The following is a 23,712-nucleotide window of genomic DNA, read 5'->3' as shown; positions in this document are numbered from 1 at the left end:
AACTAATTGTTGCAGACATTATACTACAAACACATAGGTCCACATTCTCCCTCGTTTTAATGTTAATAACACATCTCTCACGGGTGGAGAAACAATAAGTTTAACACTTAGCACTTAACTTAACAAATCTCTTTTCTAATTTATATTTATCTCTACTAAGATTAACACTTAGCTTAAACATTTGATCATATGTTAGAGATGTTACCTCAGTGTCATCGTGTTCTCTTGAAACTTTGAAGCACATGTGATCTTTTTCGTCATATTGCCTTCTTTGAGAAGATATTTCATGAGATTCTTCTAACGTATTGTTAGGGATATTTTTGAAGACATTTCTGAAAAGATAAATGACTGCATATTCCTCTGTATCTCACACTCTCGTTTACAACTCTCAATGGGACAATTTGTGGAACCGTCAATTATGTTTCTAATTTGGTGATTACAGAGGGGATCTAGCCAAATAATATATATAACCCTAGTCCTTACCCATTATGGGCCAAGGGTTAAAAGTCCACACTTTTACCCACACCAATTAGATTTCAGATACTTAGGCTTTAATGAAAACGATCACTTAATCAATTAAGGAACCTATTTATGCACCCCATCAGAATCACGATCAACCCATTTTTTCACAAACAAAATAATAATGGATTGTAGCCACAAAATGTTAAATAAATCTAACATAATGATGATCTACACTAAAATGATTCTTTAATATTTTTGAATGAGTTAGTTACTAATTAAACATGAAATGTAATGGGTGAGCAGATTTATTTGACAGCTTGATGAGTAACAAAAGAAGTTTTAGAGAAAAATATGGTGATGATGTAAAGGGTCTCATTGCTATGTATGAAGCATCCAAGCTATGTATTGAAGGAGAATACGGTCTCGACGAAATCAGGCTTCTTTCTAGTGAGCTTCTTCATGAATGGTTATCAAGAAATCAAAATCACAGTGAAACTATACATGTTACAAACACTCTTCAATATCCACTTCACTATGGCTTATCAAGGTTCATGGATAAAATCATAATCCTAAGTGGTTTGAAGTACAATAATGAATGAACATGTTTAAAGGAACTAGCTAAGATCAATTCCAGCATAGTCAGGTTCATGAATCAGAATGAAATCATTCAAGTTTCCAAGTCAGTTTCTTAACTTCAAACGATGCATTTTTCGTTCATTTTGCTTATATTTTATGACGCGTTTTTCGTTCATTTTGCTTATATTATATAACAGATGGTGGAAAGAACTTGAAATGGGTAAGGATCCAAAGTTTGCTCATTATCAACCACTCAAATGGTACATGTGGCCCATGGCATGCTCTACCGATCCAAGTTTTTCGGAGCAAAGGATTGAGCTTACCAAAGTTATCGCTCTAATTTATGTTATCGATGACATTTTTGATGTTCATGCGACATTAGACCAACTTAATCTATTTACAGACACGGCTAAAAGGTAGAAATTTCGAAAAAAAATCAAAGATCAATATATGAAAATGCTTGTGAAAATTTATTCGTGGAGTCGGTTGATTATGTGCGCACACGCGCGCGAATGTTTGTGTTTTTAATCACTTAATCAAAAATAATATATGATGAATTGATCTCTTGATTCAGATGGAATTTGACTGGTATAGAGGAACTTCCAGACTTCATGAAAATTTGTTTAAGTTTTACATATAAGATTACCAATGATTTCGCCGAAAAGGTCTACAAAAAGCATGGATTGAACCCTATTGAGACGCTTAAAAAATCGGTAAACTAATCAATTAAGTGTGTTTTTATATACTTGATCGTGTCGATTATTTTTAGAAATTACATGTTATATACTAATGAAGCATTTGTGTGAAACAGTGGATAAGATATTTAAATTCTATGTTGAAAGATGCACATTGGTTGAATTCTGGTGAGTTGCCAAAGGCAGATGAGTACTTGAAGAATGGAATAGTTAGTCCTGGAGTGCATCTTGTACTTATCCATGCATCCTTCCTTTTTGATCATACTCAAGAAATAACAAAGGAAACTATTGCTATTTTAGATGATGACTTTCCAAATATTATGTATTCGGTTGCGAAAATTCTTCGTCTTTACGATGATTTAGAAGGAGATAAGGTAAAATAGTTTATTCTTCACTAATTACACTAATGCAAGAAGATGATTTTACACTCGTATTTTAAACATATTACACCCATTATGATCAGGTGTAAACTCATCAGATAAAAAATGTATCAAGAATTTACACCTGTTTTAGAACGGGTGTAATATATCATCTATCATCAGATAAATAGATGATATATTACACCCTATTTAAGAAAAACGGGTGCAAATGAACCGAACAATTTTACATCTATGATTTGTTTATTAAAATACGACTTTTTTTAAATGTTGAATTCTAATGATTTAAATTATTTTTCTTACATGAATTCAGAATGAAGATCAAAATGGTTTTGATGGATCGTATCTTGATTGCTACATGAATGAACACCCAGACATTTCAGTTGAAGAAGCGCGAAAACATGTTGCTAACATGATTTCAAGTGAATGGAAGTGTCTCAATCAAGAAATCATAATCCCAAATCCAATATTTTCGTCATCATTTATCAAATTTTGTGTTAATGTTGCAAGAATGGTTCCTCTCATGTACCATTATGAGAGTAATCCAAGTCTCATCAATCTACACAAATTTGTCAAGTCATTGGTTGATGTTAATGCTATGTGCATTTAGTAGTAGACTCTCAAAAGTTGTATTTTTTTTATTGAACAATTTGTGTCAACACTATTTGAATCTAATCAAACAAGTTCATGTTTAATTTAAACAAGGGAAGGGCAGATATATAACAGAAATGAAAATCACATAACACTAAATGATCAATCATATGATCAATTATAATTAAAAAAAAATTTAACCAGTCTAATTTTAACATGGACCACACGATATTTTCCATAATGAAATACAAACAGATATTAAACACGATACTAACACCAACACAACAACATTTCTTATATCAGATACCAGGCACGCTATCAATCTAAAACGCCAGTAAATTAACATTGACATAAAAAGAAAAATAAATTAAAATAAAGAAAGAAAGAAATGATAGATATGAGATGAAATTAAGCCTTTCCTTTAGGATTAGTAAAAAAGTGGCACACAATTGCAGAGAAATTTTTACAATAAACACTGCCATCATCAGTTTTGTTTTCTTTCTTTCTTCTCCCAAGTGACTCCTAACCTAATCACAAAATCCTCATGAGTCATCTTGAGATCTATGCACATTCCACAGTATAACTATTTCTAATAAAAACAAAATTGAGCATAGAAAAGAAACCATCTTTCCATGTAGATAATCATCCATCCATCAATCTTTTATCTTTGATCTTCAAATCCAATTCTCTTCCTTCCAACCATCTCCACTGAAAACCCTGCATGCACAAGTTTTTCCATTGTTAATTACAATAACAAGTTATAAAAAACTAACATCATCTGCAGATATATGCCGCTGCAGAAAAAAGTCTGCAGCGACTGTATCTACCTGCAGATGATCAACGAGAAAGAAAAGAAGTACCTTGGGATCTACAAACGGGTGGATCTTCGAAGAGAGAAAGAGAAAGTTGCTTATAAGCAATACCAATATCAATAAGAATGAGCCCCGATGAAGGATCATCCACAATGATATCCTTCACCGGCAACCAAAGAAAAAGCTCTTCTTGAGAAAGACCTTCCAAATCTTTAAGCTGACCAAAACTAAGATTAGCCCGAACAACCGTTTCGAAAAACACTCTATTCTCATACTTCACAATACAAGGACTATCCAACTTCACTTCCAAAACACCATTTTGATCCAAATTATAAGACTTCACACTCTCCGGAAATAGCCCCGCCGGTAAACCATGGCTCCGGAGAACCTCTTGAATTGAAGAAGAAGAAGAATAACCATCTATCAAATGAAAAACAAAAACAACAACGAAAACAAAGATTCTGATTCTGAATGCCATAAGAAGCTAATGAAATATTAGCTTTTGAATATGAACAGACACAACACAGAATAAGGTTTTGACAAGGTTTTTAAGGTAACATGTTTTTAAGGTAACATATGATATAGTACAATTTTTTGAACACTATGATTGAAAAATTTAGAAGTGGGAAGCAGAGAAGACACTTGAAATAATTTCAAGGTTGTTGGTTGGTTTTACATGGATTATACTAGATTAGATGCAACGTGTGAAATTACAAAACTACCCTTGCGTTACAATCTATGATTGTGTAATGTGACAATGAAGTGTGACAAATTAGAGACAGATACAAAAGGTGGAAAAGGAATAAAGTTAACGTTACATTATAGTAATCAATTATTATTATTTATGGTAAGAAAATTAGTTGGTTTGTTTGTTTGATGGTGGTGACTTGTGAATGGTGATAGTGATGATTTGAATAATGTGTGCATTAAAAACTATATAATAAAAATTATTAAATGATTCATGTTGAAAACAACGTTGCCTTTACGATTTCTGATGTTTTTTTATTATAGTATGTGATAACTTTGTACGATGGTGTTGAATAGAAGAACATTAAATTTTGAATATGTTTTTCACTATTTTGTGGTGCTTTAGCCTTAATTTGCGCTTGGAATGGGACCAGTCATATCTTCTTTTTTTTGTTTTCTTGGTTTTCTTCTTTTGGAGTGTACTAAGTATCATTAAAATCATGCTTTGTCGAATGTTGTTGAGGATGATTATTTTGATCTTCTTTTAATGAATAAATTAAATTAGTAATTGATTTAGATGAGAAGAAGAATAGGGAGTTGATAATGAGGATCAACATGCGGATAGGAATGTGGCTACAGGTATTAATTAAATAGATTTTAGATGCCAAATAGGCTCCTGATCAAGTTGTGGGAGGATGGGAGAAAAATTGTCAAAAGATGCAATTACAAGATTGATAAATATTGGAGGGTATGAGTGAGGAGAGTGAGTGAGAGAGAGAAGAGATGAAGATTAGAGACAGAGGGGTAAATGAGAGTGAAAATTTTCTATTTTTATTCATTGAATTGTACATGGGCTGGAAATGAGTTGAGTCGAGTAGAATTCGTTTCAGTTCGGTTTGACTCGTTAAAAATGAGTTTAGCTCAAATATCGGTTCGAGTTCGTCACGAACTTTTTTTTAGCTCAAATTCTAAGTTAGAATTTCACGAACAATTCGATTTAACAAGTTCAACTTGTTAGGCTCATCTCGTTAGATTCAACTCTTTTGTTTCACGAATTTAAAAATCATTTTTTAAAATCTATTCTTTTTATATATTTGGCATTTTAAATTAGTATTTTAAAATAATTATAAAAATAAAATAAAAATTATAAGATTGAAATTTATACGACGTTGATTTTATTTGTATAATTATTTTTAGAAATATTTTTTTCACTTGAGAATATAAATTATCAATTAAAACAGTTAGATTAAAAGAAAATATAGAGCTCGGATTTAGAGCAAGTATAAATTATCAATTAAAACAGTTAGATTAAAAGAAAATATAGAGCTCGGATTTAGAGCAAGTCTTTAAACTTATTCTTAAAAATAATATAATTCATCTCATATATAATCGAGTTGACTCGCGAACCTAACGAGTCGAAATATGCATAGTTCAAGTTCAAATCATTTAGTTAACGAACTTAAATTTTAGTTCATATTCATCTCATTTGGTTCATGAACCTAATTCAACGATTTAATTTTTGAACAGAATTTCAAACTATTTTTGAGTTGGTTCAGTTCATTGTCAGCCCCAATTATACATTACAAGTAGGATTATAAATAAACCGAACCAACTCAAAAATAGTTGAGAATTTGGTTCGACAATTAAACCATTAAACTTGGTTTATGGTACAAATGAATTGAATATAAGTGAAAAACTAAGTTTGTTAACTAAATGAGCTAAACTTGAACTATATATAGTTCGACTCATAGAATCATGAGTCAACTCGATTATATATAAGATGAATTATATTGTCTTTAAGAATATATTTAAAGACTCACTCCAAATATTAGTCATATATATTTTTTATCTAACGATTTTAATTGATAATTTATATTATCAAGTGAACAAAATATTTCTAAAAAATAATTATACAAACAAAATCAATATCATATCAATTATATTTTTTAAGAAAATAATTTAAAATTATAACTTTTATTTTATTTATATATTTTCTATTTAAAAATATTAATTTAAAACGTCAAATATATAAAAAAATATATATACTTTAAAAATGGCTTTTAAGTTCGTGAAGCAAGCAAGTTGGGCCTAACGACATGAATCTAACGAGTTGAACTGAGTTGTTCGTGAACTTATAACAAGACGAGTTTGAGCTTAAAAAAATCGTGTCAAACTCGATTACACAAAACACGTAATCAGTTATAGCTACGAAATATCATAAATTAACAAACTGTGATAACCAAATACTACGAATGCGTAACCAATTACGCCAACTCCAAAAGAACTTTTTTCAATTTATTTGACTTATTTTAATGTCTTTAACCAGTTACACCCCCGTATTAACCGATTACAACACTTGAAATACTAAAATCTCTTAACAAAAATTAGTGTCATAATCTTCGGACTATATACCGTAATTTTTGCCCATGTAACAAAATTTCTAAATCAGTAGTAGCTGGTGATGATAATTTACTTAAATATATGTTTGATATAAAAGAGAGTAAGGGTGTTGTGAATTTTAATTAAATATATGTTTGACTTGTAAGGAAATTTTAAAACTAATTTATCTTTTTATCTTTAAAAATCTTATAATTTTAATGTTAAATAAAAAGAGTTCAATTTCGATGTGAGGATATTGGTTATGTAAAAGGTGCGAAAGAATTTAAGTTATTGGACTCAGATTCAAATAATATGGTTATTAGAGTATTTGATTACTAATTTATATTGGGCTAAATATGTTTTTGATCCTTATAAATATTTCAAATTTCATTTTTAATTCCTATCAAAAAATGACATATTTTAGTCCCTATAAAAATTTTATGCATGCAGTTTTAGTCCTTCCTATTTTTAAAGATTTTGAAAATTGTTTAATTACCCTTAATCTTTTAAATTTTTAAATAATTTTTTTCATACCTGTTTAGAATATTATAAAATATTTCTTTACCAAATTATAAAAAAATTTAAAATGAAAAGAATTAAATATGAATTTTTTAAATTTCAAAAGATAATGATAAAAGTAATGTAAATCTTGACTTAGAAATCAAATTTTGAGTTCCTTTTTTTTCGAAGAACTTTTTATAACGTTCTAAACAAGTGTGTAAAATAATCATTCAAAAATACACATCGGTTTAATAGTAGGGACTAAAACTATGTGCATAATAATTTTGTGGAGATCAAAAATGTCATTTTTTGATAAGGACCAAAAACAAAATTTAATAATTTTATAGGGATCAAAAACATATTTAATCCATTTATATTTAAGTAGAAATGTGCAGGTAGTATATGAATCATAAGTTGAAGTAGAATTTAATAGTGAAATTCATCATGGAATTTAAGATTCAGATGGATGACATTATTATTCTCTTGTGCGTGATAGAGAATTTCATATGAAAATTTGGTAACTTGTGCATTTTTTACTAGTTTTGGAGATCCAACAACCTTTTACGAGGCTATAGCTAGTTAGGAGAAAGATAAGTAGATGTGTGCTACAATAGAGAAGATAAAGTCGTTGAAGAAAAATCAGATGTATGAGCTTATTCAACTTTCTAAGGGAAAAGGGTACTAATTGTTGGATGTACAAGACAAAACCAAAAGTAATTGAAAAATGAAAGGAGAATGTATGGCTAGTCTTCTAGAAAAGGGGTACTCACAAATAAATAGGGATTGACTATGACGATATTTTTCTTCCACTCATCAAAGATACTTTTAGCAAGGCAATGTTAATCTTATAAGCATCTGAGACATGCATTTAAAGTAGATGGATGTGAAGACAATATTTCTTCACGGTAGTTTAAATGAATATATTTACATGTAGAAGCCATAGGATTTCAATGTTACTGGAAAAGGCAACATAATCTGTAAATTGAGAAGTCTTTTTACGGTTTAAAGTAGTCTCCAAGATAATGTTACAACCGCTTTGATTTATACATGTTTGAGATTTGCTATAGAAAGTTTTAGTATGATTGTTGTATTTATGTTTGGAGTCTTGCGGATAGATGTTGTATTTTCTTGTTATTATATAAAGATATGTTAACTGTTGCAAATCATTTACGTTTTGCAAATAAATCAAAAATTTGGTTGATAAATGAGCTTTACATGAGAGACTTAGGTGATCCTAAGTAGATTTTTTGGATAGAAATTTATAGTGAGAAGAATAGTATAAAATTATGTCTCTTTTAGAAAGATTATATTTAAAAAGGTGATAGACATATTTGATATGAGCAATTGGAATATCGTGAGTATTCCATAGGCAATCACTTTAAGCTCTAGTTAAATATGTGTCTATAGGCATATGCAATAGAATAGTATATATGTCAACAATCCCTTATTCTAGTTGGTTGGATGTTTAATATATGTAATAGTTTGTGCTAGACCAAATTTGACATAAGTTGTAAAGTAAAGTTTGTAAATTTGTGTCCAAACTAAATAAGCGTAATTTGAACGCAGTTAAGTGGATTTTAAAGTTTGATGTAGAACTCTTAATAAAATTGTGCGCTTCTCACATAAAATTCATAAAAAAGTTGGGATTTTTAACTTCAACAACATTGTAAACATTGCTATCATTATCCCAAAAGAGAGAAAAACATAATAAGAAAACTTTATTTTACCATAATCTCTATTAAACTAACTCTATTTCTAGAAATTGCTTAATTCCTTTTGATTTTTTTGGTTTGGTCACTTTCAAATCCACCAAAATTTGGAACTTTACCGCCTTTAGCTCAATAGTTTCATCACCGCTACCAATTTATTCTCCTAGTTTTCCCCTTAAGAACAACAAAAAAACATCACCACTTCCACAATAGTTTCTTAGGATTTCACATATCAATTATATCAATTATAGTAGTTAGTGTAAGATGGAGAAGAAAAGGGTTTATCTGATTTGAATGGACTGAGAGTGAGGAAAGTGGAGAGGCGGATTGAGAGGGCTCGTTACACCCAAAAAAAAATCAAAAAAACAGATTTGACGAAGATGGAGATAGTTATCAAAACCTAGAAAATATTTTTACAGACCAATTTTTGTATCACTAAATCAGACATCAATCACAAAAATTAGTCTAACCCGCGTGACATTTCACGTCAATGCTGCATAGTCTTTTTTATTGACTTTGACTAGCAGAAATAGACGGAAAAGACTAATATGATTCAACTCGTAAAGTTAAGAGACTCAATTGATCTATTTTAAAGATTTATGATTAAAATAAATATTGAATATAAGATATAGAAAGAAAAAAAAATTAAAGTTAATAGTAATAAAGAGCGTGTATGACTTTGACCAAAAATAAATAAAAAAGAGCATGGGTGACTTGAATTTGAAGGATTTATAATCTACTTTACAAACTGATGAATTCAATGTTGAATACACTCATTCTGTAGAAAAAGCATCATGGACAACAAATTATTCATCAAACTATTAGCTCTTAAACTACAACCATAGGACAAAGCATGTAAACATGAAAATTTATTCTTTTCAATCTTTCAACCAAATTGCTACATTTATTCTTACAACATAAACAACCTTTACATCTTTCAAATTCTCTCATTACATATTCAAACAAACTATTTCATTTCTATCACCATGATTCATCACTATAATCAATGCCTTTCATAACCATACACAAACTCTCCTCCATAATCATCATCTCTTCTCCCACCATATGGATATGGAGTCCCAAACAGATAATCTGCAGTTCCTTTCCACATATTCTCTTGACAATGGTTCTCTCTATGAATTGATCCATTACAACAGTTTTCTCTCTTCATTTTTGCCAGGCAAGGCCAATGACCAAACAAACTCTCACATATATCTAAAGTTTCTAAACCATATCCACTTGGATAATATTGAGGAGGAGTCACTTCCTTCTCGTAATTAGACCCCGAATTGATATCATCGTCGTCGTCGTCATCTTCATCTTCAGCATCATTTTCCTCACTATAATCACTATCTTCGGCTTTTTCGTCTTCATAAGCCTCGGTAGTTTCCTTTATAGTACTATCTTCTAACTTTGGCTTTTCTACAGCAATTTGATCTATGGTTTCATTTTGTGGTTTGATTACTTTCTCTTCAATTTTCGCATCCTCCAAAGGGACCGGAACCAAAACTGGAACCGGAGTTGGAGTTGGATTTGGAGCCAGAACCGGAATTGGAGTTGGAATTGGAGGTTGATTTGGAGCCTGAACCACCTTCGGATAGCAGATCTTATCCGAAGGTGGTTGAGGCTTGCCATAGGTTTCAACAATGTCATAGCCACCACCATAAGGAGTTGGATCATATTCATCAAAACCAGGTTCATTGAATTCCAAGGTAGAATAAGAGAGAACAAGCTGAGTCATACCATAATTGGGATCATACACAAGATATTTAGGGTCACTAAAACTTGTGGTGGAATATGCTATGGTTTGGTGGTTATTATTATAACTATGATCTGAATAACTAGGATAAGAAAAATATGAACTTGAATCATACCCATGATTTGGTTGATTGTAATCATAGCTATTGTAAGTCATTAAAGATGAAACTTGATCATAATCATAATCATAATTGACAGAATAAGAGTTGAAATTGTACTCACCATAATCAGATCCAGAATATGAAGAGTTGTAGTAGGCCATGGTTCATTGGAGATTGAAGATGGAAACTTCAAAAGAGGTTAATCACTTCAACCAAAGGTCCAAACTATGCTTTTTCCTTCACATTTAAAGCTATTAAGTGGATTGGTACTATCTCACCCACCCACCGTAGAACTCTTATCTATGCTAAAATGTCCACATGCACAAAGGAAACAATTTTATAATAACATGTGTCAACATTATCACTCACCAAACATAGGGTCATAAAGTCAATAAAAAGTGATACAAGGTTTTTAAGATTATCTTGGTCTCAATTTTATGAATCATGAACATAAGCTAGTTTAGGTGAAAGTGAAACCACTTGAAATATAATCAGTATTAGTCCATAATATTTGTAATGAAAAAAAAAACTTGAATTGTGTTTTAAAAAGTAAAGTGTTGAGTTGAGTAGGACATGTAGAGCTATTGGGTAGGAGGACATGTAGGACAAATTGGATATGTCAATTATAACCAGCAAAGCAAGGGCCATGGATGGCAAATTGGCCATTTCATTTGTTTAAAGTTGAAGTTAGAATATTCTTTTCAAAAGCTGATGGATACTGCAGAACCAATCCTTGTCCTTAAACATAGTGGTCTGACTATGACATAAAAAGAATCCTTAATCATTGACAAGAGTTTTTGGTGAAACATAATACTACTGCCTTGACCTTTTTAAATTTTTTTGTTAAAATTCTTAACACATTCATGATACTCCTGATACCTGTAGATATTATCAAATCTTTTGAAACCCCTAACTGATACTTATATGAATATGAGTGGGTAGCTCGCTGGGAATTTGGATTAGGTGCAGCAATGCAGCCACACACGCATCTCGGCCGTCTAATGATTGACGGTCTGGGCTTTGTATAAAAAAAATTGAAACAAATAGGCACATAATATCGAACTTAAAATCTAGATCATCTTGATCAGCCAGTAACTCAGACCTACCCACTGGCCGCTTGTGATGGCTGATGTAATTATGCACCGCAATTAACTAATTTGCCAATGTCAAAACTAAATATGCACAACATCGGATAACTGTTGCGTACCTATCCGTCATTATGTGTTCAAAATGTCACAATCCAATGAAATACTTATCACAAAAGCACAAACTGTTTGAGTGATAAGTAATCCAAATTATACAAACAAACTACCCTAACACAAGTCTTACATCTCATAGACACAGTTCAAAAGCACACATTCATGAAGATAATTTCTGAAATGACCACTTGATCGTGCTGTAAACTATATGTAACACTGCATCTGATGAGAATCGAACATAGGTTTAAGCTTCTAGTTGTTATATGAGCATGATAATGCCTTGATAAGGAGTAGCAATCCTCTTTGTTTTGGAATTACTCTCAACAAAATTGAAAACCACCTGAAGGCTGCAACAAAAAAGTAAAAATAAGAACTCGGAGAGTTTAATAAGATATGATTCACAAAAAATGCACGGGAAAAACTAATGAAGCTTCACATGGCAATTGAGGAAGAATTAACAAATTGATAAAAACCCAGGGAATGAACTTCCATCTCCAAGGAAACTCGTTCTCATTTCCTTTTGAGAAAGATAAGATATGGTTAACAAAAAGCAGGGGAAAAACTATTCAAACATACAGCGATTGGGGAAGAATTAACAAATTGATAAAACCTTGCGAATGAACTTCCATCTCCAAGGAAACAAATTTTCAATCCCTTTTGAGAAAGATATGGTTAACAAAATGCACAGGAAAAACTAATGAAACATCACACAACAATTGAGGAAAGATTAACGATTTGATTAAACCCAGGAAATGAATTTCCATCTCCGAGGAAACCCATTTTCATTCCCTATTTGGAAAAAAAATCCTAATTCTCCCTTGAGTAGAAGTCTTGAATCCACGACGTGTATCACATTACAAATCAGGAAAGAGAAGATCAGTAACATCCAGAGTGGAACAGAGAATGAAATTGACTACCTCAAGTAGAGGATGAATCTGAAGCAGCTGCCTCCTGTCTTGGCTTTTGACGCCCAGCAGGAGGAGGACCATCCCTCCGTCTTTCATACCTTCTACCACCATCACTCTTTGATCCACCACTACGTTTTGGTTGATAAGTAGGGTACTTACAAGGAATGATTTCCCCGTTTATGTACTTGTCACCTAAAATTAAAAAGTATACATATTTAGCGACAATATTATCAAGAGGTAGAATTGTATAAACATGATAAATTAGGGTAAACTTGATAAAGTAACCTCCATAGTCTTTATTTCTAACATCTATGTATGAGTCTGGCAGGACCCAGAGAACGCCAGGCAAACCTATAAATGGAGCAAGCAAAAATAAGAGATGAATGGTAATACTTCGTCAAGTAGCAAATAAAAAATTATCAAGATAAATTTCAATAAGAAACATTACCCTTGAATTTCTCGGAGGTTTCTTCATCAACAGTGCATTGAAATCCAGTGTAAGTTGTGGTGCTAAAGGCATACAAGTTCTTCTTTGCTTCTTCCATGCTGATATACACAACCACCAACACATCTATTACTTTTGCATTCATAATAGCAAAGGTTGTCTACAACATAATACATCATTACCATGTTGTACAAAACAGATTCCATTTTATTCCATGTACATATCCCCCATAAAAATAGAATCCATCATTACCATTGTATATCAACCGCCAATGAAATCTTTTACAATGATAACCTAATTCTATTCCACAAGACGGTGCAGTCAATATGGATAAGATGAGCCACAATGCCCTAATATGAATCATATCTAATAATAGGTTGTTTAACTCTAAGTCTTTCTTGATGGTTTGGCCCATAATTTTTCTTAGCCACTCCTTGTCTCTAATTATTGAACTATCTTTCATTAGGTCTACCATCCTCATTCATACTTCTATAGGTCTTCACCATACATTCAAAACCATATAAATGAAACTTCCATAATTTGTCCAACAGTAGCCAACTACTTCTCTAATGATTTTGTTCCTAATCATATCTCGTCTCACATGACCCGCGACCACTCATTAACAACACTGAGTTAACTTGTTTGTTAGTTCATTACTGCACATCATTTAGTCTCAAACCGCATTTTAGGTCATAGAGATGTGCATTAAAATTTTCCACTAAACTCAAGTGATACATTTCTATCAAAACTACCCAAATGCATTCTTCGACTTCAAAATTTAAATCTACAGCACACATAACTTCAGTTTGTCTGGTAGACTTCAACAAGAAAACATACTATGTATCGAGTCATATTTGAACCATGCTGAACAAGATATTTATGTGACACTTTTGCTATATATCCTAGATTGTTGGGAACCATAAAACAATACATCAGAATCCAGGCGTATGTTTGGCTTAGCGATGAAAAAAAATTGATTTTGAATAAATTGATTATGTTTAAAAGTGAGCTAAATGGGAAGTGATTTAAAAGTTGAACAGTAATTTTCCCTTTCCCTGTATTAATCACGTTTAAACTCAAACTATGAAGTACAGACACCCGAAACACAACCTCGACACTGACACGGCTACAACAGTAATAATTTGAAAAAAAATGAATAAATGAAACTTAATCCCAAGTGTCGGTGCAAGTGTCCTACATGGACACAGACACGCCTTCTTCTGCGGTGCTACATAAAACTCAAAAGCTACAAATCCTAGCTTCAAGTAGAATTAACAGCCGAATCAATTACTATATCTCAGAAGAACGAAACACTTCAAAATCATTCCAAAACAAATTCTACAACTCTAGAATTGTTTTGCGCCTCTTCCAAAAGATAAACTAAACATTCAGATTTAAAAACACAATCAATAGAAAAAAAATTGCAACTATTCTCAATTTCAAAACATCATGTATCAGTATATCTCTACAACAACCAACTCCATTCAACAGAAAATCCCAAACGTTATTCGAAATTACGAAAAGAGAAGAAGCAACGGTAGAAAACGAACCTTCCCAAGACAGTAGAAAGAGTTTGAAGGTAAGTATCAATCATCTGTTCCCGAGAGGGTTTAGGGTCTTTAGGAAACTCCATTACAATGAGCCAATGGTTGTAGTCACAACCGGGAAGCATAATCGTTTCCTTCTGCTCTTTGCTTCCGCCTTTGTTGGAGAGAAAATCTTCATTGACCGCCGCGCGAATCTGGATAGGGTTCCGGGTACGGATTTTGGTACGGATGGAGAGGTCGTTGAAATTGAGAGATGAGGTTTTGGGGTGGTTAGGTAGGGTTAGGGTTAGGGTTTTGGAGGAGATGGTGAAGGAAGAAAGTGTTGCCATTGGAAATGGGTTAACGAAGTTGAGAAATGGAGAACGAGTTTGTGACAATGCCATTGTAAACAACGATAAGGTTCAACGGTCAACCTGTTAGTGCAGATGAAGAGTGAACAATTGATGTATCTTATTATACGACGTCGTTTTAACAGTTAAATGGGCTAGGTCTTAATGGACTCTACTAATATCAACCCCATTTCTCAAACTTAACTCCATACTACCCATTTAAGACTTCTACCCCTCTAGCACCTAATATTTCTAAATACGTATAATTTTACTAAACTACAACCAATTATATTTATATAGAGAGATGACGTATCTTATGAGAATGATGGAGGAGAGAGAGAAAAAAAGAATGACACGTAATCTCTACCATTTATTTTAATATCTAATGGTTTAGATTCATTCTCATATTCTCACATAAAAATGTCATTCTTATCAAAGACTAAAAAATCGTGTATTAAAGAAGAAAAAGTAAAAGATCCAGATATTATTATTTTGGGCTCTATTGGTGTAAAAATATAAGTGTAGTATAAATGGTGACAACAAAAATTTACAAGTGGTAAGAGAAAAGATTGATTGTAATAAGACGAGGTGGATTGTGTGACGAGACATCACTTGTGTCAGCTTTGTCTTTGTAAAAATCACGTCATAACTCCTATTTTTAGCGTCACATATTTCCATCTTTGAATTGATTTTTTATGCTTTTGATCGTGTTGCACTACTTATATGGAACAACGTGATTTTACTCAAATTTACAATATCGCTTCTTTTTCTTCTGTTTTTTGCATGCAAGTCCTCTCATTCCGCAGTCGTTATAACTTCTTTGGTAAAATACCATAGAGTTTGTCTAGTTAGGGTGATTTTCCATGGATCGTTCTTTACATTGATTCTTCATAAACTTTACTAAAACCTACAAAAGTATAAACGAATTAATGGCAAAATTAAAGTACTTAAAATGAACACAAATTATAATAAAAAAATATGTAATGACGAACTATCATCAAACACATCCATATTCCATCAATTTATTGAACACGTTTTTTTTGTATTGATATTTGAAATCGCATATGAAATAAACAAGCATAGACTATCAATATTTGAATTTGTCAATGTTACCGCAAGAATAGTTACTGCGTTATAAGATTGAGGGATTTCCAATCTCGGTGGATGTTGTTCTTATGCATTTAAACTTAAGGAATCAACTAGAAAATGAAGAATAGGAAAAGAATTAGAGTTTGAAATTAAAGTATAGATGAATGCATTGTGAAAATTATGAGAGGTACATGTTGTTATCGGTAAAAAGAATATTTAGCATAAAATTGCATGAAAATGAAACTCTATGTATAGTTTCTATGATTATATGTCTATTTTAGTCAAAATCGAAAAATGACTAATGAAAGAGGGTAAATATCTGAAAAGGGTGTAATATTTATCGCAAATCTTCATATTTTGAAAATGTAGATGCATTAGGATATGATAATCTAGTTTATTAGGGATAATGTAAATTGAGCATTTATGTACTCTCCAAGAAAGCATTTCACGAATATTCCACAAAGCCTCTCAAGAAAATTCTAGTTCTCTAAGACCCTCTAAGAAATTTGATCCAAAGTATTGGAGAAAATTTCTCTATGTTTCAAACCATATGCTAATGACATAGTCAATGTAAAAGCATATGGAGATTTTAGATATCATGCAATTATAACATTACTTGATACGACCGAGGAATCTGAGGAAATCTTCTAACACCAATAGGATAGTGAAATTACTCAAGAGACATGTTCATGAACCGAAGGATTCTATATATAGTATTGGTCTGGATTTTAAACATCAAGAGAAGTGAATGAGTATAATTGAAATGAAATATGTTTCTTAACGTCAGCAGAAACATAGTCCTCCATGATAAGCACCAAGAACATTCCTCCTCAAAAACAAGCTCGGAGAGTCTCGAACCATCATTGATTCATACAAAAGATAAAGTTCTTAAATTGAGCCTAAAAAAGTACAATAGTTGATCATTGAACTATCAAAATATCATTTCCAATTCATGAAATTAATAGTTTCTTCCAAATCCCTTACATTAGTCGATGAAAAAGAAAAAATGATGACATTCTTAAATTTCTAAATCGACCAAATAATTGAATATCAAATCATGGAAAACTCATCCATAATATTGTTAGAACATAGTTTTGTTCTACATCTTCGAAAGAGTTTTGATGATAACAAACACATAAATTTAGATAAGAATAAATATGCACTATAATTCTACGTTTTACATCGCAGAAGTTCTGAAGTGGGTAACACTGATTTCTCAGAAACATAAGGCTCCATTGAGAGAAGCTTATAAGAAGATGGTCTAGACAGTGATTTCTCAGAAGCAGAAGGCTGCATTGAGAAAGGTTTACAAGAATAAGAAGATCTAAACGTTGAGAGAAGTTTATAAGAACAAGAAGTTCTGAAGATTCTGAAGGAAGTTTATAAGAACAAGAAGTTCTGAAGACAAACAAGAGAATCCTTAACTTCTGATACAGAAAGCGCTTCAAGCACCAATGTTGAATTCAATACTCTGATAATCAGAAGATGCTCCTTACGTTACAATCATTAATACAGGATCAATAAGTAACGGCTGGAACATCATTACTACAGACAGAATATCTCTATGTTTGGAAAGAACATTCAATTCTCATTTTATCAACCTTCCAAATCAAGTCATTGTGTCTCTCAATGACTCTTCAAGCTCACTCTATATAAGAAGACAATGATGAAGAATTTGAGACACACGCACGTGAACACAAATAGAGCGCTCATAAAATATTCATACATTCTCATCTCTTATTATTATTGTGTTATAATTTCGTGTATACATCATAGTTGTGATACTGCTTACTAGAAGCATTTTTGTAAACACTAAAGAATTATTTTGTAATTATTATTCCTTGAGCAAATCGAGTTGTGGTTTGATCTCGAGAAAACATTGATGATTGTCTTCGTCTCATTGTAATCAAACTTTTGATTTAGTGGATTAAGACCTCGTAAGAGATAGACTAAATCACCTTGGCAGGGTGGACTGGACTATTTTGAGTTCAAACGAACCAGGATAACCAAACGTGTCAAAATTTCTAATTTGTTTTAAAAACCCAATCCAACCCCCTTATTGTGTTTTTCGTTTCTTCAAATATTAGACTTATCACCCATAGAAATAAATAACTCAAAAAGAGACCAAAGGTCTCTAGGAAGTGATATTACACATGCGCATTATTGGTTTATCTTGTGTTTTGATGCTTTCTTTCTAGTAATTTATCGTATTTTAAATTTCCTTATTAATCCTCTCACACACAAAGTAAAATTGGTTTTTCATGCATAAAATGTAGGTTTGACTTGAGTCAACCTTAAATGAATCGAATCAAATTGATTCATGAATCGATTCAAAATGCCATGTTTGTATGAATCGATTCAAAGCTGGTTATGAATCGATTGAATGAGATTTTTTTAAATTCATGTTTTTCATTTTGATTGTGGGAGTTTATTCACACACTTGATTGAATTGATTTAAAGAGATGTTTTGATCTATCGTGTTTTCATTCTGGTTGTGGGAATTGATTCAAATATTTTTTGTGATCTGATTTAAACATTCCTTTGAATTGATTCAATAATTTTTTTGATCATGATCCTATTCATGAAATAATCATTTAAGCCAAGCCTCTAACAATTGAACTGATTCAATATCAATTTTGAATAGGATCATTTAGGATTTTTTTTTCAAATTTAGTGTTAACTCTCAAGTACACATATAAAGGTTTTTTCATTCTAAAAATCAATATAGATCAAAACTTGAAAGACTAATTCATCTCTCTCAAATATCTATCTTCATTTTTTCATGGAGAATCACTGGCCTTTGTGTGTGTGTGTGTGTGTGTGTGTGTGTGTGTGTGTGTGTGTGATTGATTGTGAAGAAGTATTAGAATTTTTATCGTTCATTGAATTGTATAGTTTTTATGTAGATTTTGATCCTAGTAAAATTCAAGATTAAAGTTCCTTTGAAGAAAAAGAGAGGACAAAGAATTATATGTCTCCTAGATTTCTTGCTTTCATAGAGATAAATTATGTAAGATTAGGTCTGATTAGATAGGATTTTCCAAAGAATCTTATTGTTGTTTATAGTGTTAAATTGTGATTAGAGTTCTTTAAGAGTAGTTAATCATTAAATGCATCAAATTGCTTATTTGATATATTAAAGATTGATTAGTATGTTTCTTCTTATTTTATTCCATGTATTGGTGTGTGTATCGTTACAAATCAACCTATGAATTGCGTAAAACCTTTTTCAAACAACTTTTCACCATAAAAGCTTATGTGCATTTCTCGGAATTTGAAAATAAATAAATTTGGTTTTATTGTCTATTCAACCTTTCCCCATTCTAGACAACTAACTTCATATTCAAACCAACAATTAGCGACAAGAGTTGTTTCTTTTGATAAGTTTTAACAAGCATAAAAGTTATTGAATATGGTGTAAATTGATCCAAATGGAGCGTATAATAGAGACATTATTTTCTCTAGTGAAAATTACCCTTATGTGCGTGAATTTATAATTGTGGGTAGTCATTGAAGAATATTATATTCCTCAAAAGGTTATTAATGGCATAGCCGTTACGAAACTACTAAAGGAATGGAATGAAAGTGAGATTAAGAAAGCGTCTTATTATTTGGAAACGAAAAATATAATCATCTTTTCAATGAATGTGCAAGTGTATTTATCCATATCACATTGTAAGACAATTAAGACAATGTGGGACGCTATTTAGGTTCTCCATGAGGGAACTGAATACATCAAGCAATTTAAAATTAACACTTTGACAAAAGAATACGATATTTTTTTATGGAAATGAAACTGTGGTCTCCATGTAGATGAGATTTTCATATTTAATCAACAAAGTAGAGAATATAGGCACAAGTAAGTCTACTCGGATTGTACTAATAAGATTTTGAGATCTATGTGCATGGAGTGGAAGCCTAAAGTGACTACTATTAAAGAGTCATATCATCTAAAGATCATAGATCTATCTGTCATACCCCAAATTTATCCACCGTTCATATGGTTTTAGATGCTATTTTATTTTAAATAAATGTGTCGCACGCTCGCGAAAAATGAACAGAGTCGCCACCAATATATTTATCCCATAAAGGAAAGGAATATCAGAAAACCTCACAAAGGAAGGAACAAGGTCTTGCGACCAGAGAATCTAGGTACGGGAGCCAGTTACGCGAGGGGAAGGTGCTAGCACCCCTCACGCCCATCGTACTCGATGGTATCCACCTACGTTTGTTTCTATCTAAAGGGTGTGAAACTATGTCTATGTCTACATGCGAATGAATGCAAAATGTAGGGAAAATAAAGAATTGTACTCGCACGGGCCCTACCCCGCTGCCTACGTATCCTTTTCAAGAATCAGAGTTACCGTAGCTCGGCTCACGTTTTTCTGTTTGTTTTTGTGTTTTTTAATTGGGCGGAGTCAACGTTCGCGCTCTTGCATAAGGGATCGCCTACGATGCGTTCGAGCGGAAATAACAGTGCCCTTAGGTGCCAACGAGGCAAAAGAAAAAGAAATGATTGGTTTGTGTCTTTTAGGGTAATTCCATGATGACGAAAACCCACTACAAGGCTTCGCATCACTTCCTCACTTTCTTTTAAATCTGAGCATTTATTAGTGTTTTAAGTGTTTTTGGTTGGTGTTTTTTAAGGGGATTTAATTTGTGACTTAGATCATACCAAAAGAGTTTTTTTTTTTGAATATTTAGAAAACACACATCGAGGCCTACGCCACAATCGTTTCTCTAAATAGCGGTTAAGAAATACATCGAGGCCTCACACCTCAATCATTTCTTCTCCGCTAAGTAAAGGAAATACAAAAAGGAGTTCTTTTGTGAATATTTAGAGAATGCACATCGAGGCCTACGCCACAATCGTTTCTCTAAATAACGGTTAAGAAATACATCGAGGCCTCACACCTCAATCATTTCTTCTCCGCTAAGTAGGAAAGAACATACATCGGGGCCTACGCCCCAATCATTTCTTTCCTACTATGAAGTGTAGTAACGGTATGATCTTCATCGATATTTATTAAGTATTTTAAAAGTTGAAAAGAAAATGAGTGCAATAGGGGAACAAACTCTATGTTCTAATCTAAGTTGTTCTAATTCCTATCTATGTACAAAAGGAACCTAAAAATGGCACAAACAAAATAGGCCTAAAATAAGGCCAAAAATACAAGCAATAAAATCACACAAGTGTCGTACAAAAATAACATGGAACTAGCACGAAAAATAATTCAAGCATTAGTACAAAAATGAAACTAAAAATACTACTATTTTTATGAGTTTTATTGGTGCTAAGGGAATTCGAATTCAAGCCTAAAATTAATCCTAAGATTACCTAATTGAAACTAACAAATTTTATTATTGATTTTATCATGTTTTTATCAACTAAAAGTAAAAAACTATTGTGAAGTGAACTAAGATCTAACATTGATTTTATGCATTTTTTATTTGATTTAAAAAAATGTTACTATGAGTTAAAATAAGAACAAAACCAAATTAAAATGAAAATCTAAGCTACACTGCAGGGGGTGAGTTAGCAGAATTCGTATGAGCTAAAACTATGTTATAAGCTAAACTGGGCCTAATTACAGGGGTGGGAAGAGTAAAGCGCTAGGCCCAGGTTCATCTAATCATGCGGTGTACTAGCAAAACAGGGGTGCACTCAAGAAACTTTACAGGCCTATGCAATTCTTGGCCCAAAGATCGTTTTCATTTTGATCCATTTTCAGATTTTATAAAGTAAATGAATAAAAATAAAAATAAAATAAAATTTGAAATCAAAAGAGGAATTTAGGGTTTAGTTTCGTGTGACCTTTAAACTTTCACGCGTATCTCTTTCCCCTCTGTGCGACGGCAACGGCGGCGTCCTTCTCCGATCAACTCTCTCTGCCACCGTGAATCAACTAAACAACATCATCTCGCCTCACTGACTCAAGAACTCAGCGACATCCGCACTCTCTCGGTCTCTTTCGAACGCGAATCGCTATGAGGAAATCCGAACGATCCGCTTCCGATTCTGTAGGTACGAACATCTTGCGCATAACACTTCTTTTCTTCTTCTCTTTTTGAATTTCAAACGCATTCTTTATGACGATGTTGGTTCTACAGTGTTGTTGATGGATGCTGATGCGTCATTACTTGATGAAGATGATGATGATGTGAAGGTTTATTGCGGTGATTTCTTCAGAGGTCGAATCTTTGTTGTTGCAGTTGAAGGTTATGAAGATGAAGGCTCGTAGCATTTTTCGATTGAATTTGGAGAAGAAGCTTGAAAGAATTGAGAGGATTGAAGATTGGAGAAGTGATGATTGATGAGGATGAAGGTTGTATAGAGGTTGAAGCCAGAGGTTCTGAGAAGGTTGGTGCTCGGTTCAGAGGTGAAGAACATGAAGAGAGAAAGATGAATGGTTTGATTTCTGAAGAAGATGGTGGAGAGTGTGAATGGTATGAAGAAGGGAATTGAATGAAGATGAAGGAAATGGTGGAGAGAGATGGTGTCCAAGTTCAAAGAATGGTGGAGAGTGTGAATGGTATGAAGAAGGGAATTGAATGAAGATGAAGGAAATGGTGGAGAGAGATGGTGTCCAAGTTCAAAAAATGGTGGAGAGTGTGAATGGTATGAAGAAGGGAATTGAATGAAGATGAAGGAAATGGTGGAGAGAGATGGTGTCCAAGTTCAAAAAATGGTGGAGAGTTTCTGAATTGGTGGTGATTCTGATTTTATAGAAGTGGAGAAGCTTGAATCTGAAGGTTAGTTCTGACTTTTTCTGTTGAATTTCTGTTAGTTTTCAGTTATTCTGTTAAAAGTTTGTTATGTGACAGTTAGAGGTTAGAAGAAGTTAGTTATGATGTTAGTTACATGGCAGTTAGAGATGTTTAGTTCTGAAAGTTTGTTATATGCAGTTAGAAGAGTTAGTTTACAGCTAATGAATTCTGTTAATTAGTTACAAACTGATAAAAGGTCAGTTAGCTGTCAGAAAAATCAGGAGGTTAATAGGCTTGAAATTGTTATAGGAAAACTAGTTAAAAAACTGTTGGGACTGTTATAAAAATATGAAACAGTTGTAGTGAAGTTCTGTTGAGAAGTCCTTATATATGGCTGCTACTGAATTTGGATTGCAACTGTAGGTATTTTCTGAATTTCCTCCTTTCGTTTTCTGGACTGATGCAGTTGAAACCGGTCTTGAAGAATTAGTGTTGGTAACTGTCAGAATGTTATGCAATTATATGAAGTGTCTCAATTCTTGAGCTGGCTTTCTGAGGTATCTTTGATTGACCTTGTGATGATTATTTTGAGTTGTATCGGTTTTTTTTGTGTAGGCCATAAATCTGTTTTTTTTTGTGATTTTGCTGATGACTTGGTTCTATTCTTATATCTGAAACAGGGATTCTGCTACTTTGATTTTTTGTATGATGCTGAAGCCTTGAATATGTATGTATGATAGTGAGTTGAGCTGTTATAAATACTTGGACTGATTTCATTTTGAATCATGCTTCTAAACTGAATGGGATCCTCTCCTTTTGTTTTGTTTTGACTGATTGCT

At 32.4% G+C, this 23,712-nt stretch overlaps 3 protein-coding genes and 1 pseudogene across 3 annotated transcripts; 1 reads left to right on the top strand and 3 right to left on the bottom strand.

Annotated features, from left to right (window-relative positions):
• The first annotated feature begins 344 nt into the window (after window positions 1-344).
• On the top strand, window positions 345-2,720 carry LOC131597593 (neryl diphosphate diphosphatase, chloroplastic-like; annotated as a pseudogene).
• On the bottom strand, window positions 2,542-4,170 carry LOC131624462 (uncharacterized). The gene is made up of 2 exons (XM_058895400.1): window positions 3,562-4,170; window positions 2,542-3,418 (listed from the first exon to the last, which is right to left on the bottom strand). Exons 1-2 carry the CDS (start codon window positions 3,989-3,991, stop codon window positions 3,363-3,365), a joined length of 486 nt encoding a protein of 161 aa, XP_058751383.1. The 5' UTR covers window positions 3,992-4,170; the 3' UTR covers window positions 2,542-3,362.
• A 5,475-nt stretch (window positions 4,171-9,645) lies between these two features.
• On the bottom strand, window positions 9,646-11,130 carry LOC131645027 (uncharacterized). Its single transcript, XM_058915684.1, has one exon. It carries the CDS (start codon window positions 10,807-10,809, stop codon window positions 9,793-9,795), a length of 1,017 nt encoding a protein of 338 aa, XP_058771667.1. The 5' UTR covers window positions 10,810-11,130; the 3' UTR covers window positions 9,646-9,792.
• Window positions 11,131-11,836: 706 nt separating this feature from the next.
• Window positions 11,837-15,180, bottom strand: LOC131645028 (multiple organellar RNA editing factor 9, chloroplastic-like). Its single transcript, XM_058915685.1, has 5 exons — window positions 14,751-15,180; window positions 13,204-13,301; window positions 13,041-13,106; window positions 12,765-12,947; window positions 11,837-12,194 (listed from the first exon to the last, which is right to left on the bottom strand). Exons 1-4 carry the CDS (start codon window positions 15,128-15,130, stop codon window positions 12,766-12,768), a joined length of 726 nt encoding a protein of 241 aa, XP_058771668.1. The 5' UTR covers window positions 15,131-15,180; the 3' UTR covers window positions 11,837-12,194; window position 12,765.
• Between the last annotated feature and the right edge of the window lie 8,532 nt (window positions 15,181-23,712).

This window comes from Vicia villosa, linkage group LG1 (assembly GCF_029867415.1).
Source record: "Vicia villosa cultivar HV-30 ecotype Madison, WI linkage group LG1, Vvil1.0, whole genome shotgun sequence".
NCBI classification, from domain to species: Eukaryota; Viridiplantae; Streptophyta; class Magnoliopsida; order Fabales; family Fabaceae; genus Vicia; species Vicia villosa.
Note: the sequence above shows the minus strand (reverse complement) of the source record. Positions and strands in the feature narration are given on the sequence as shown.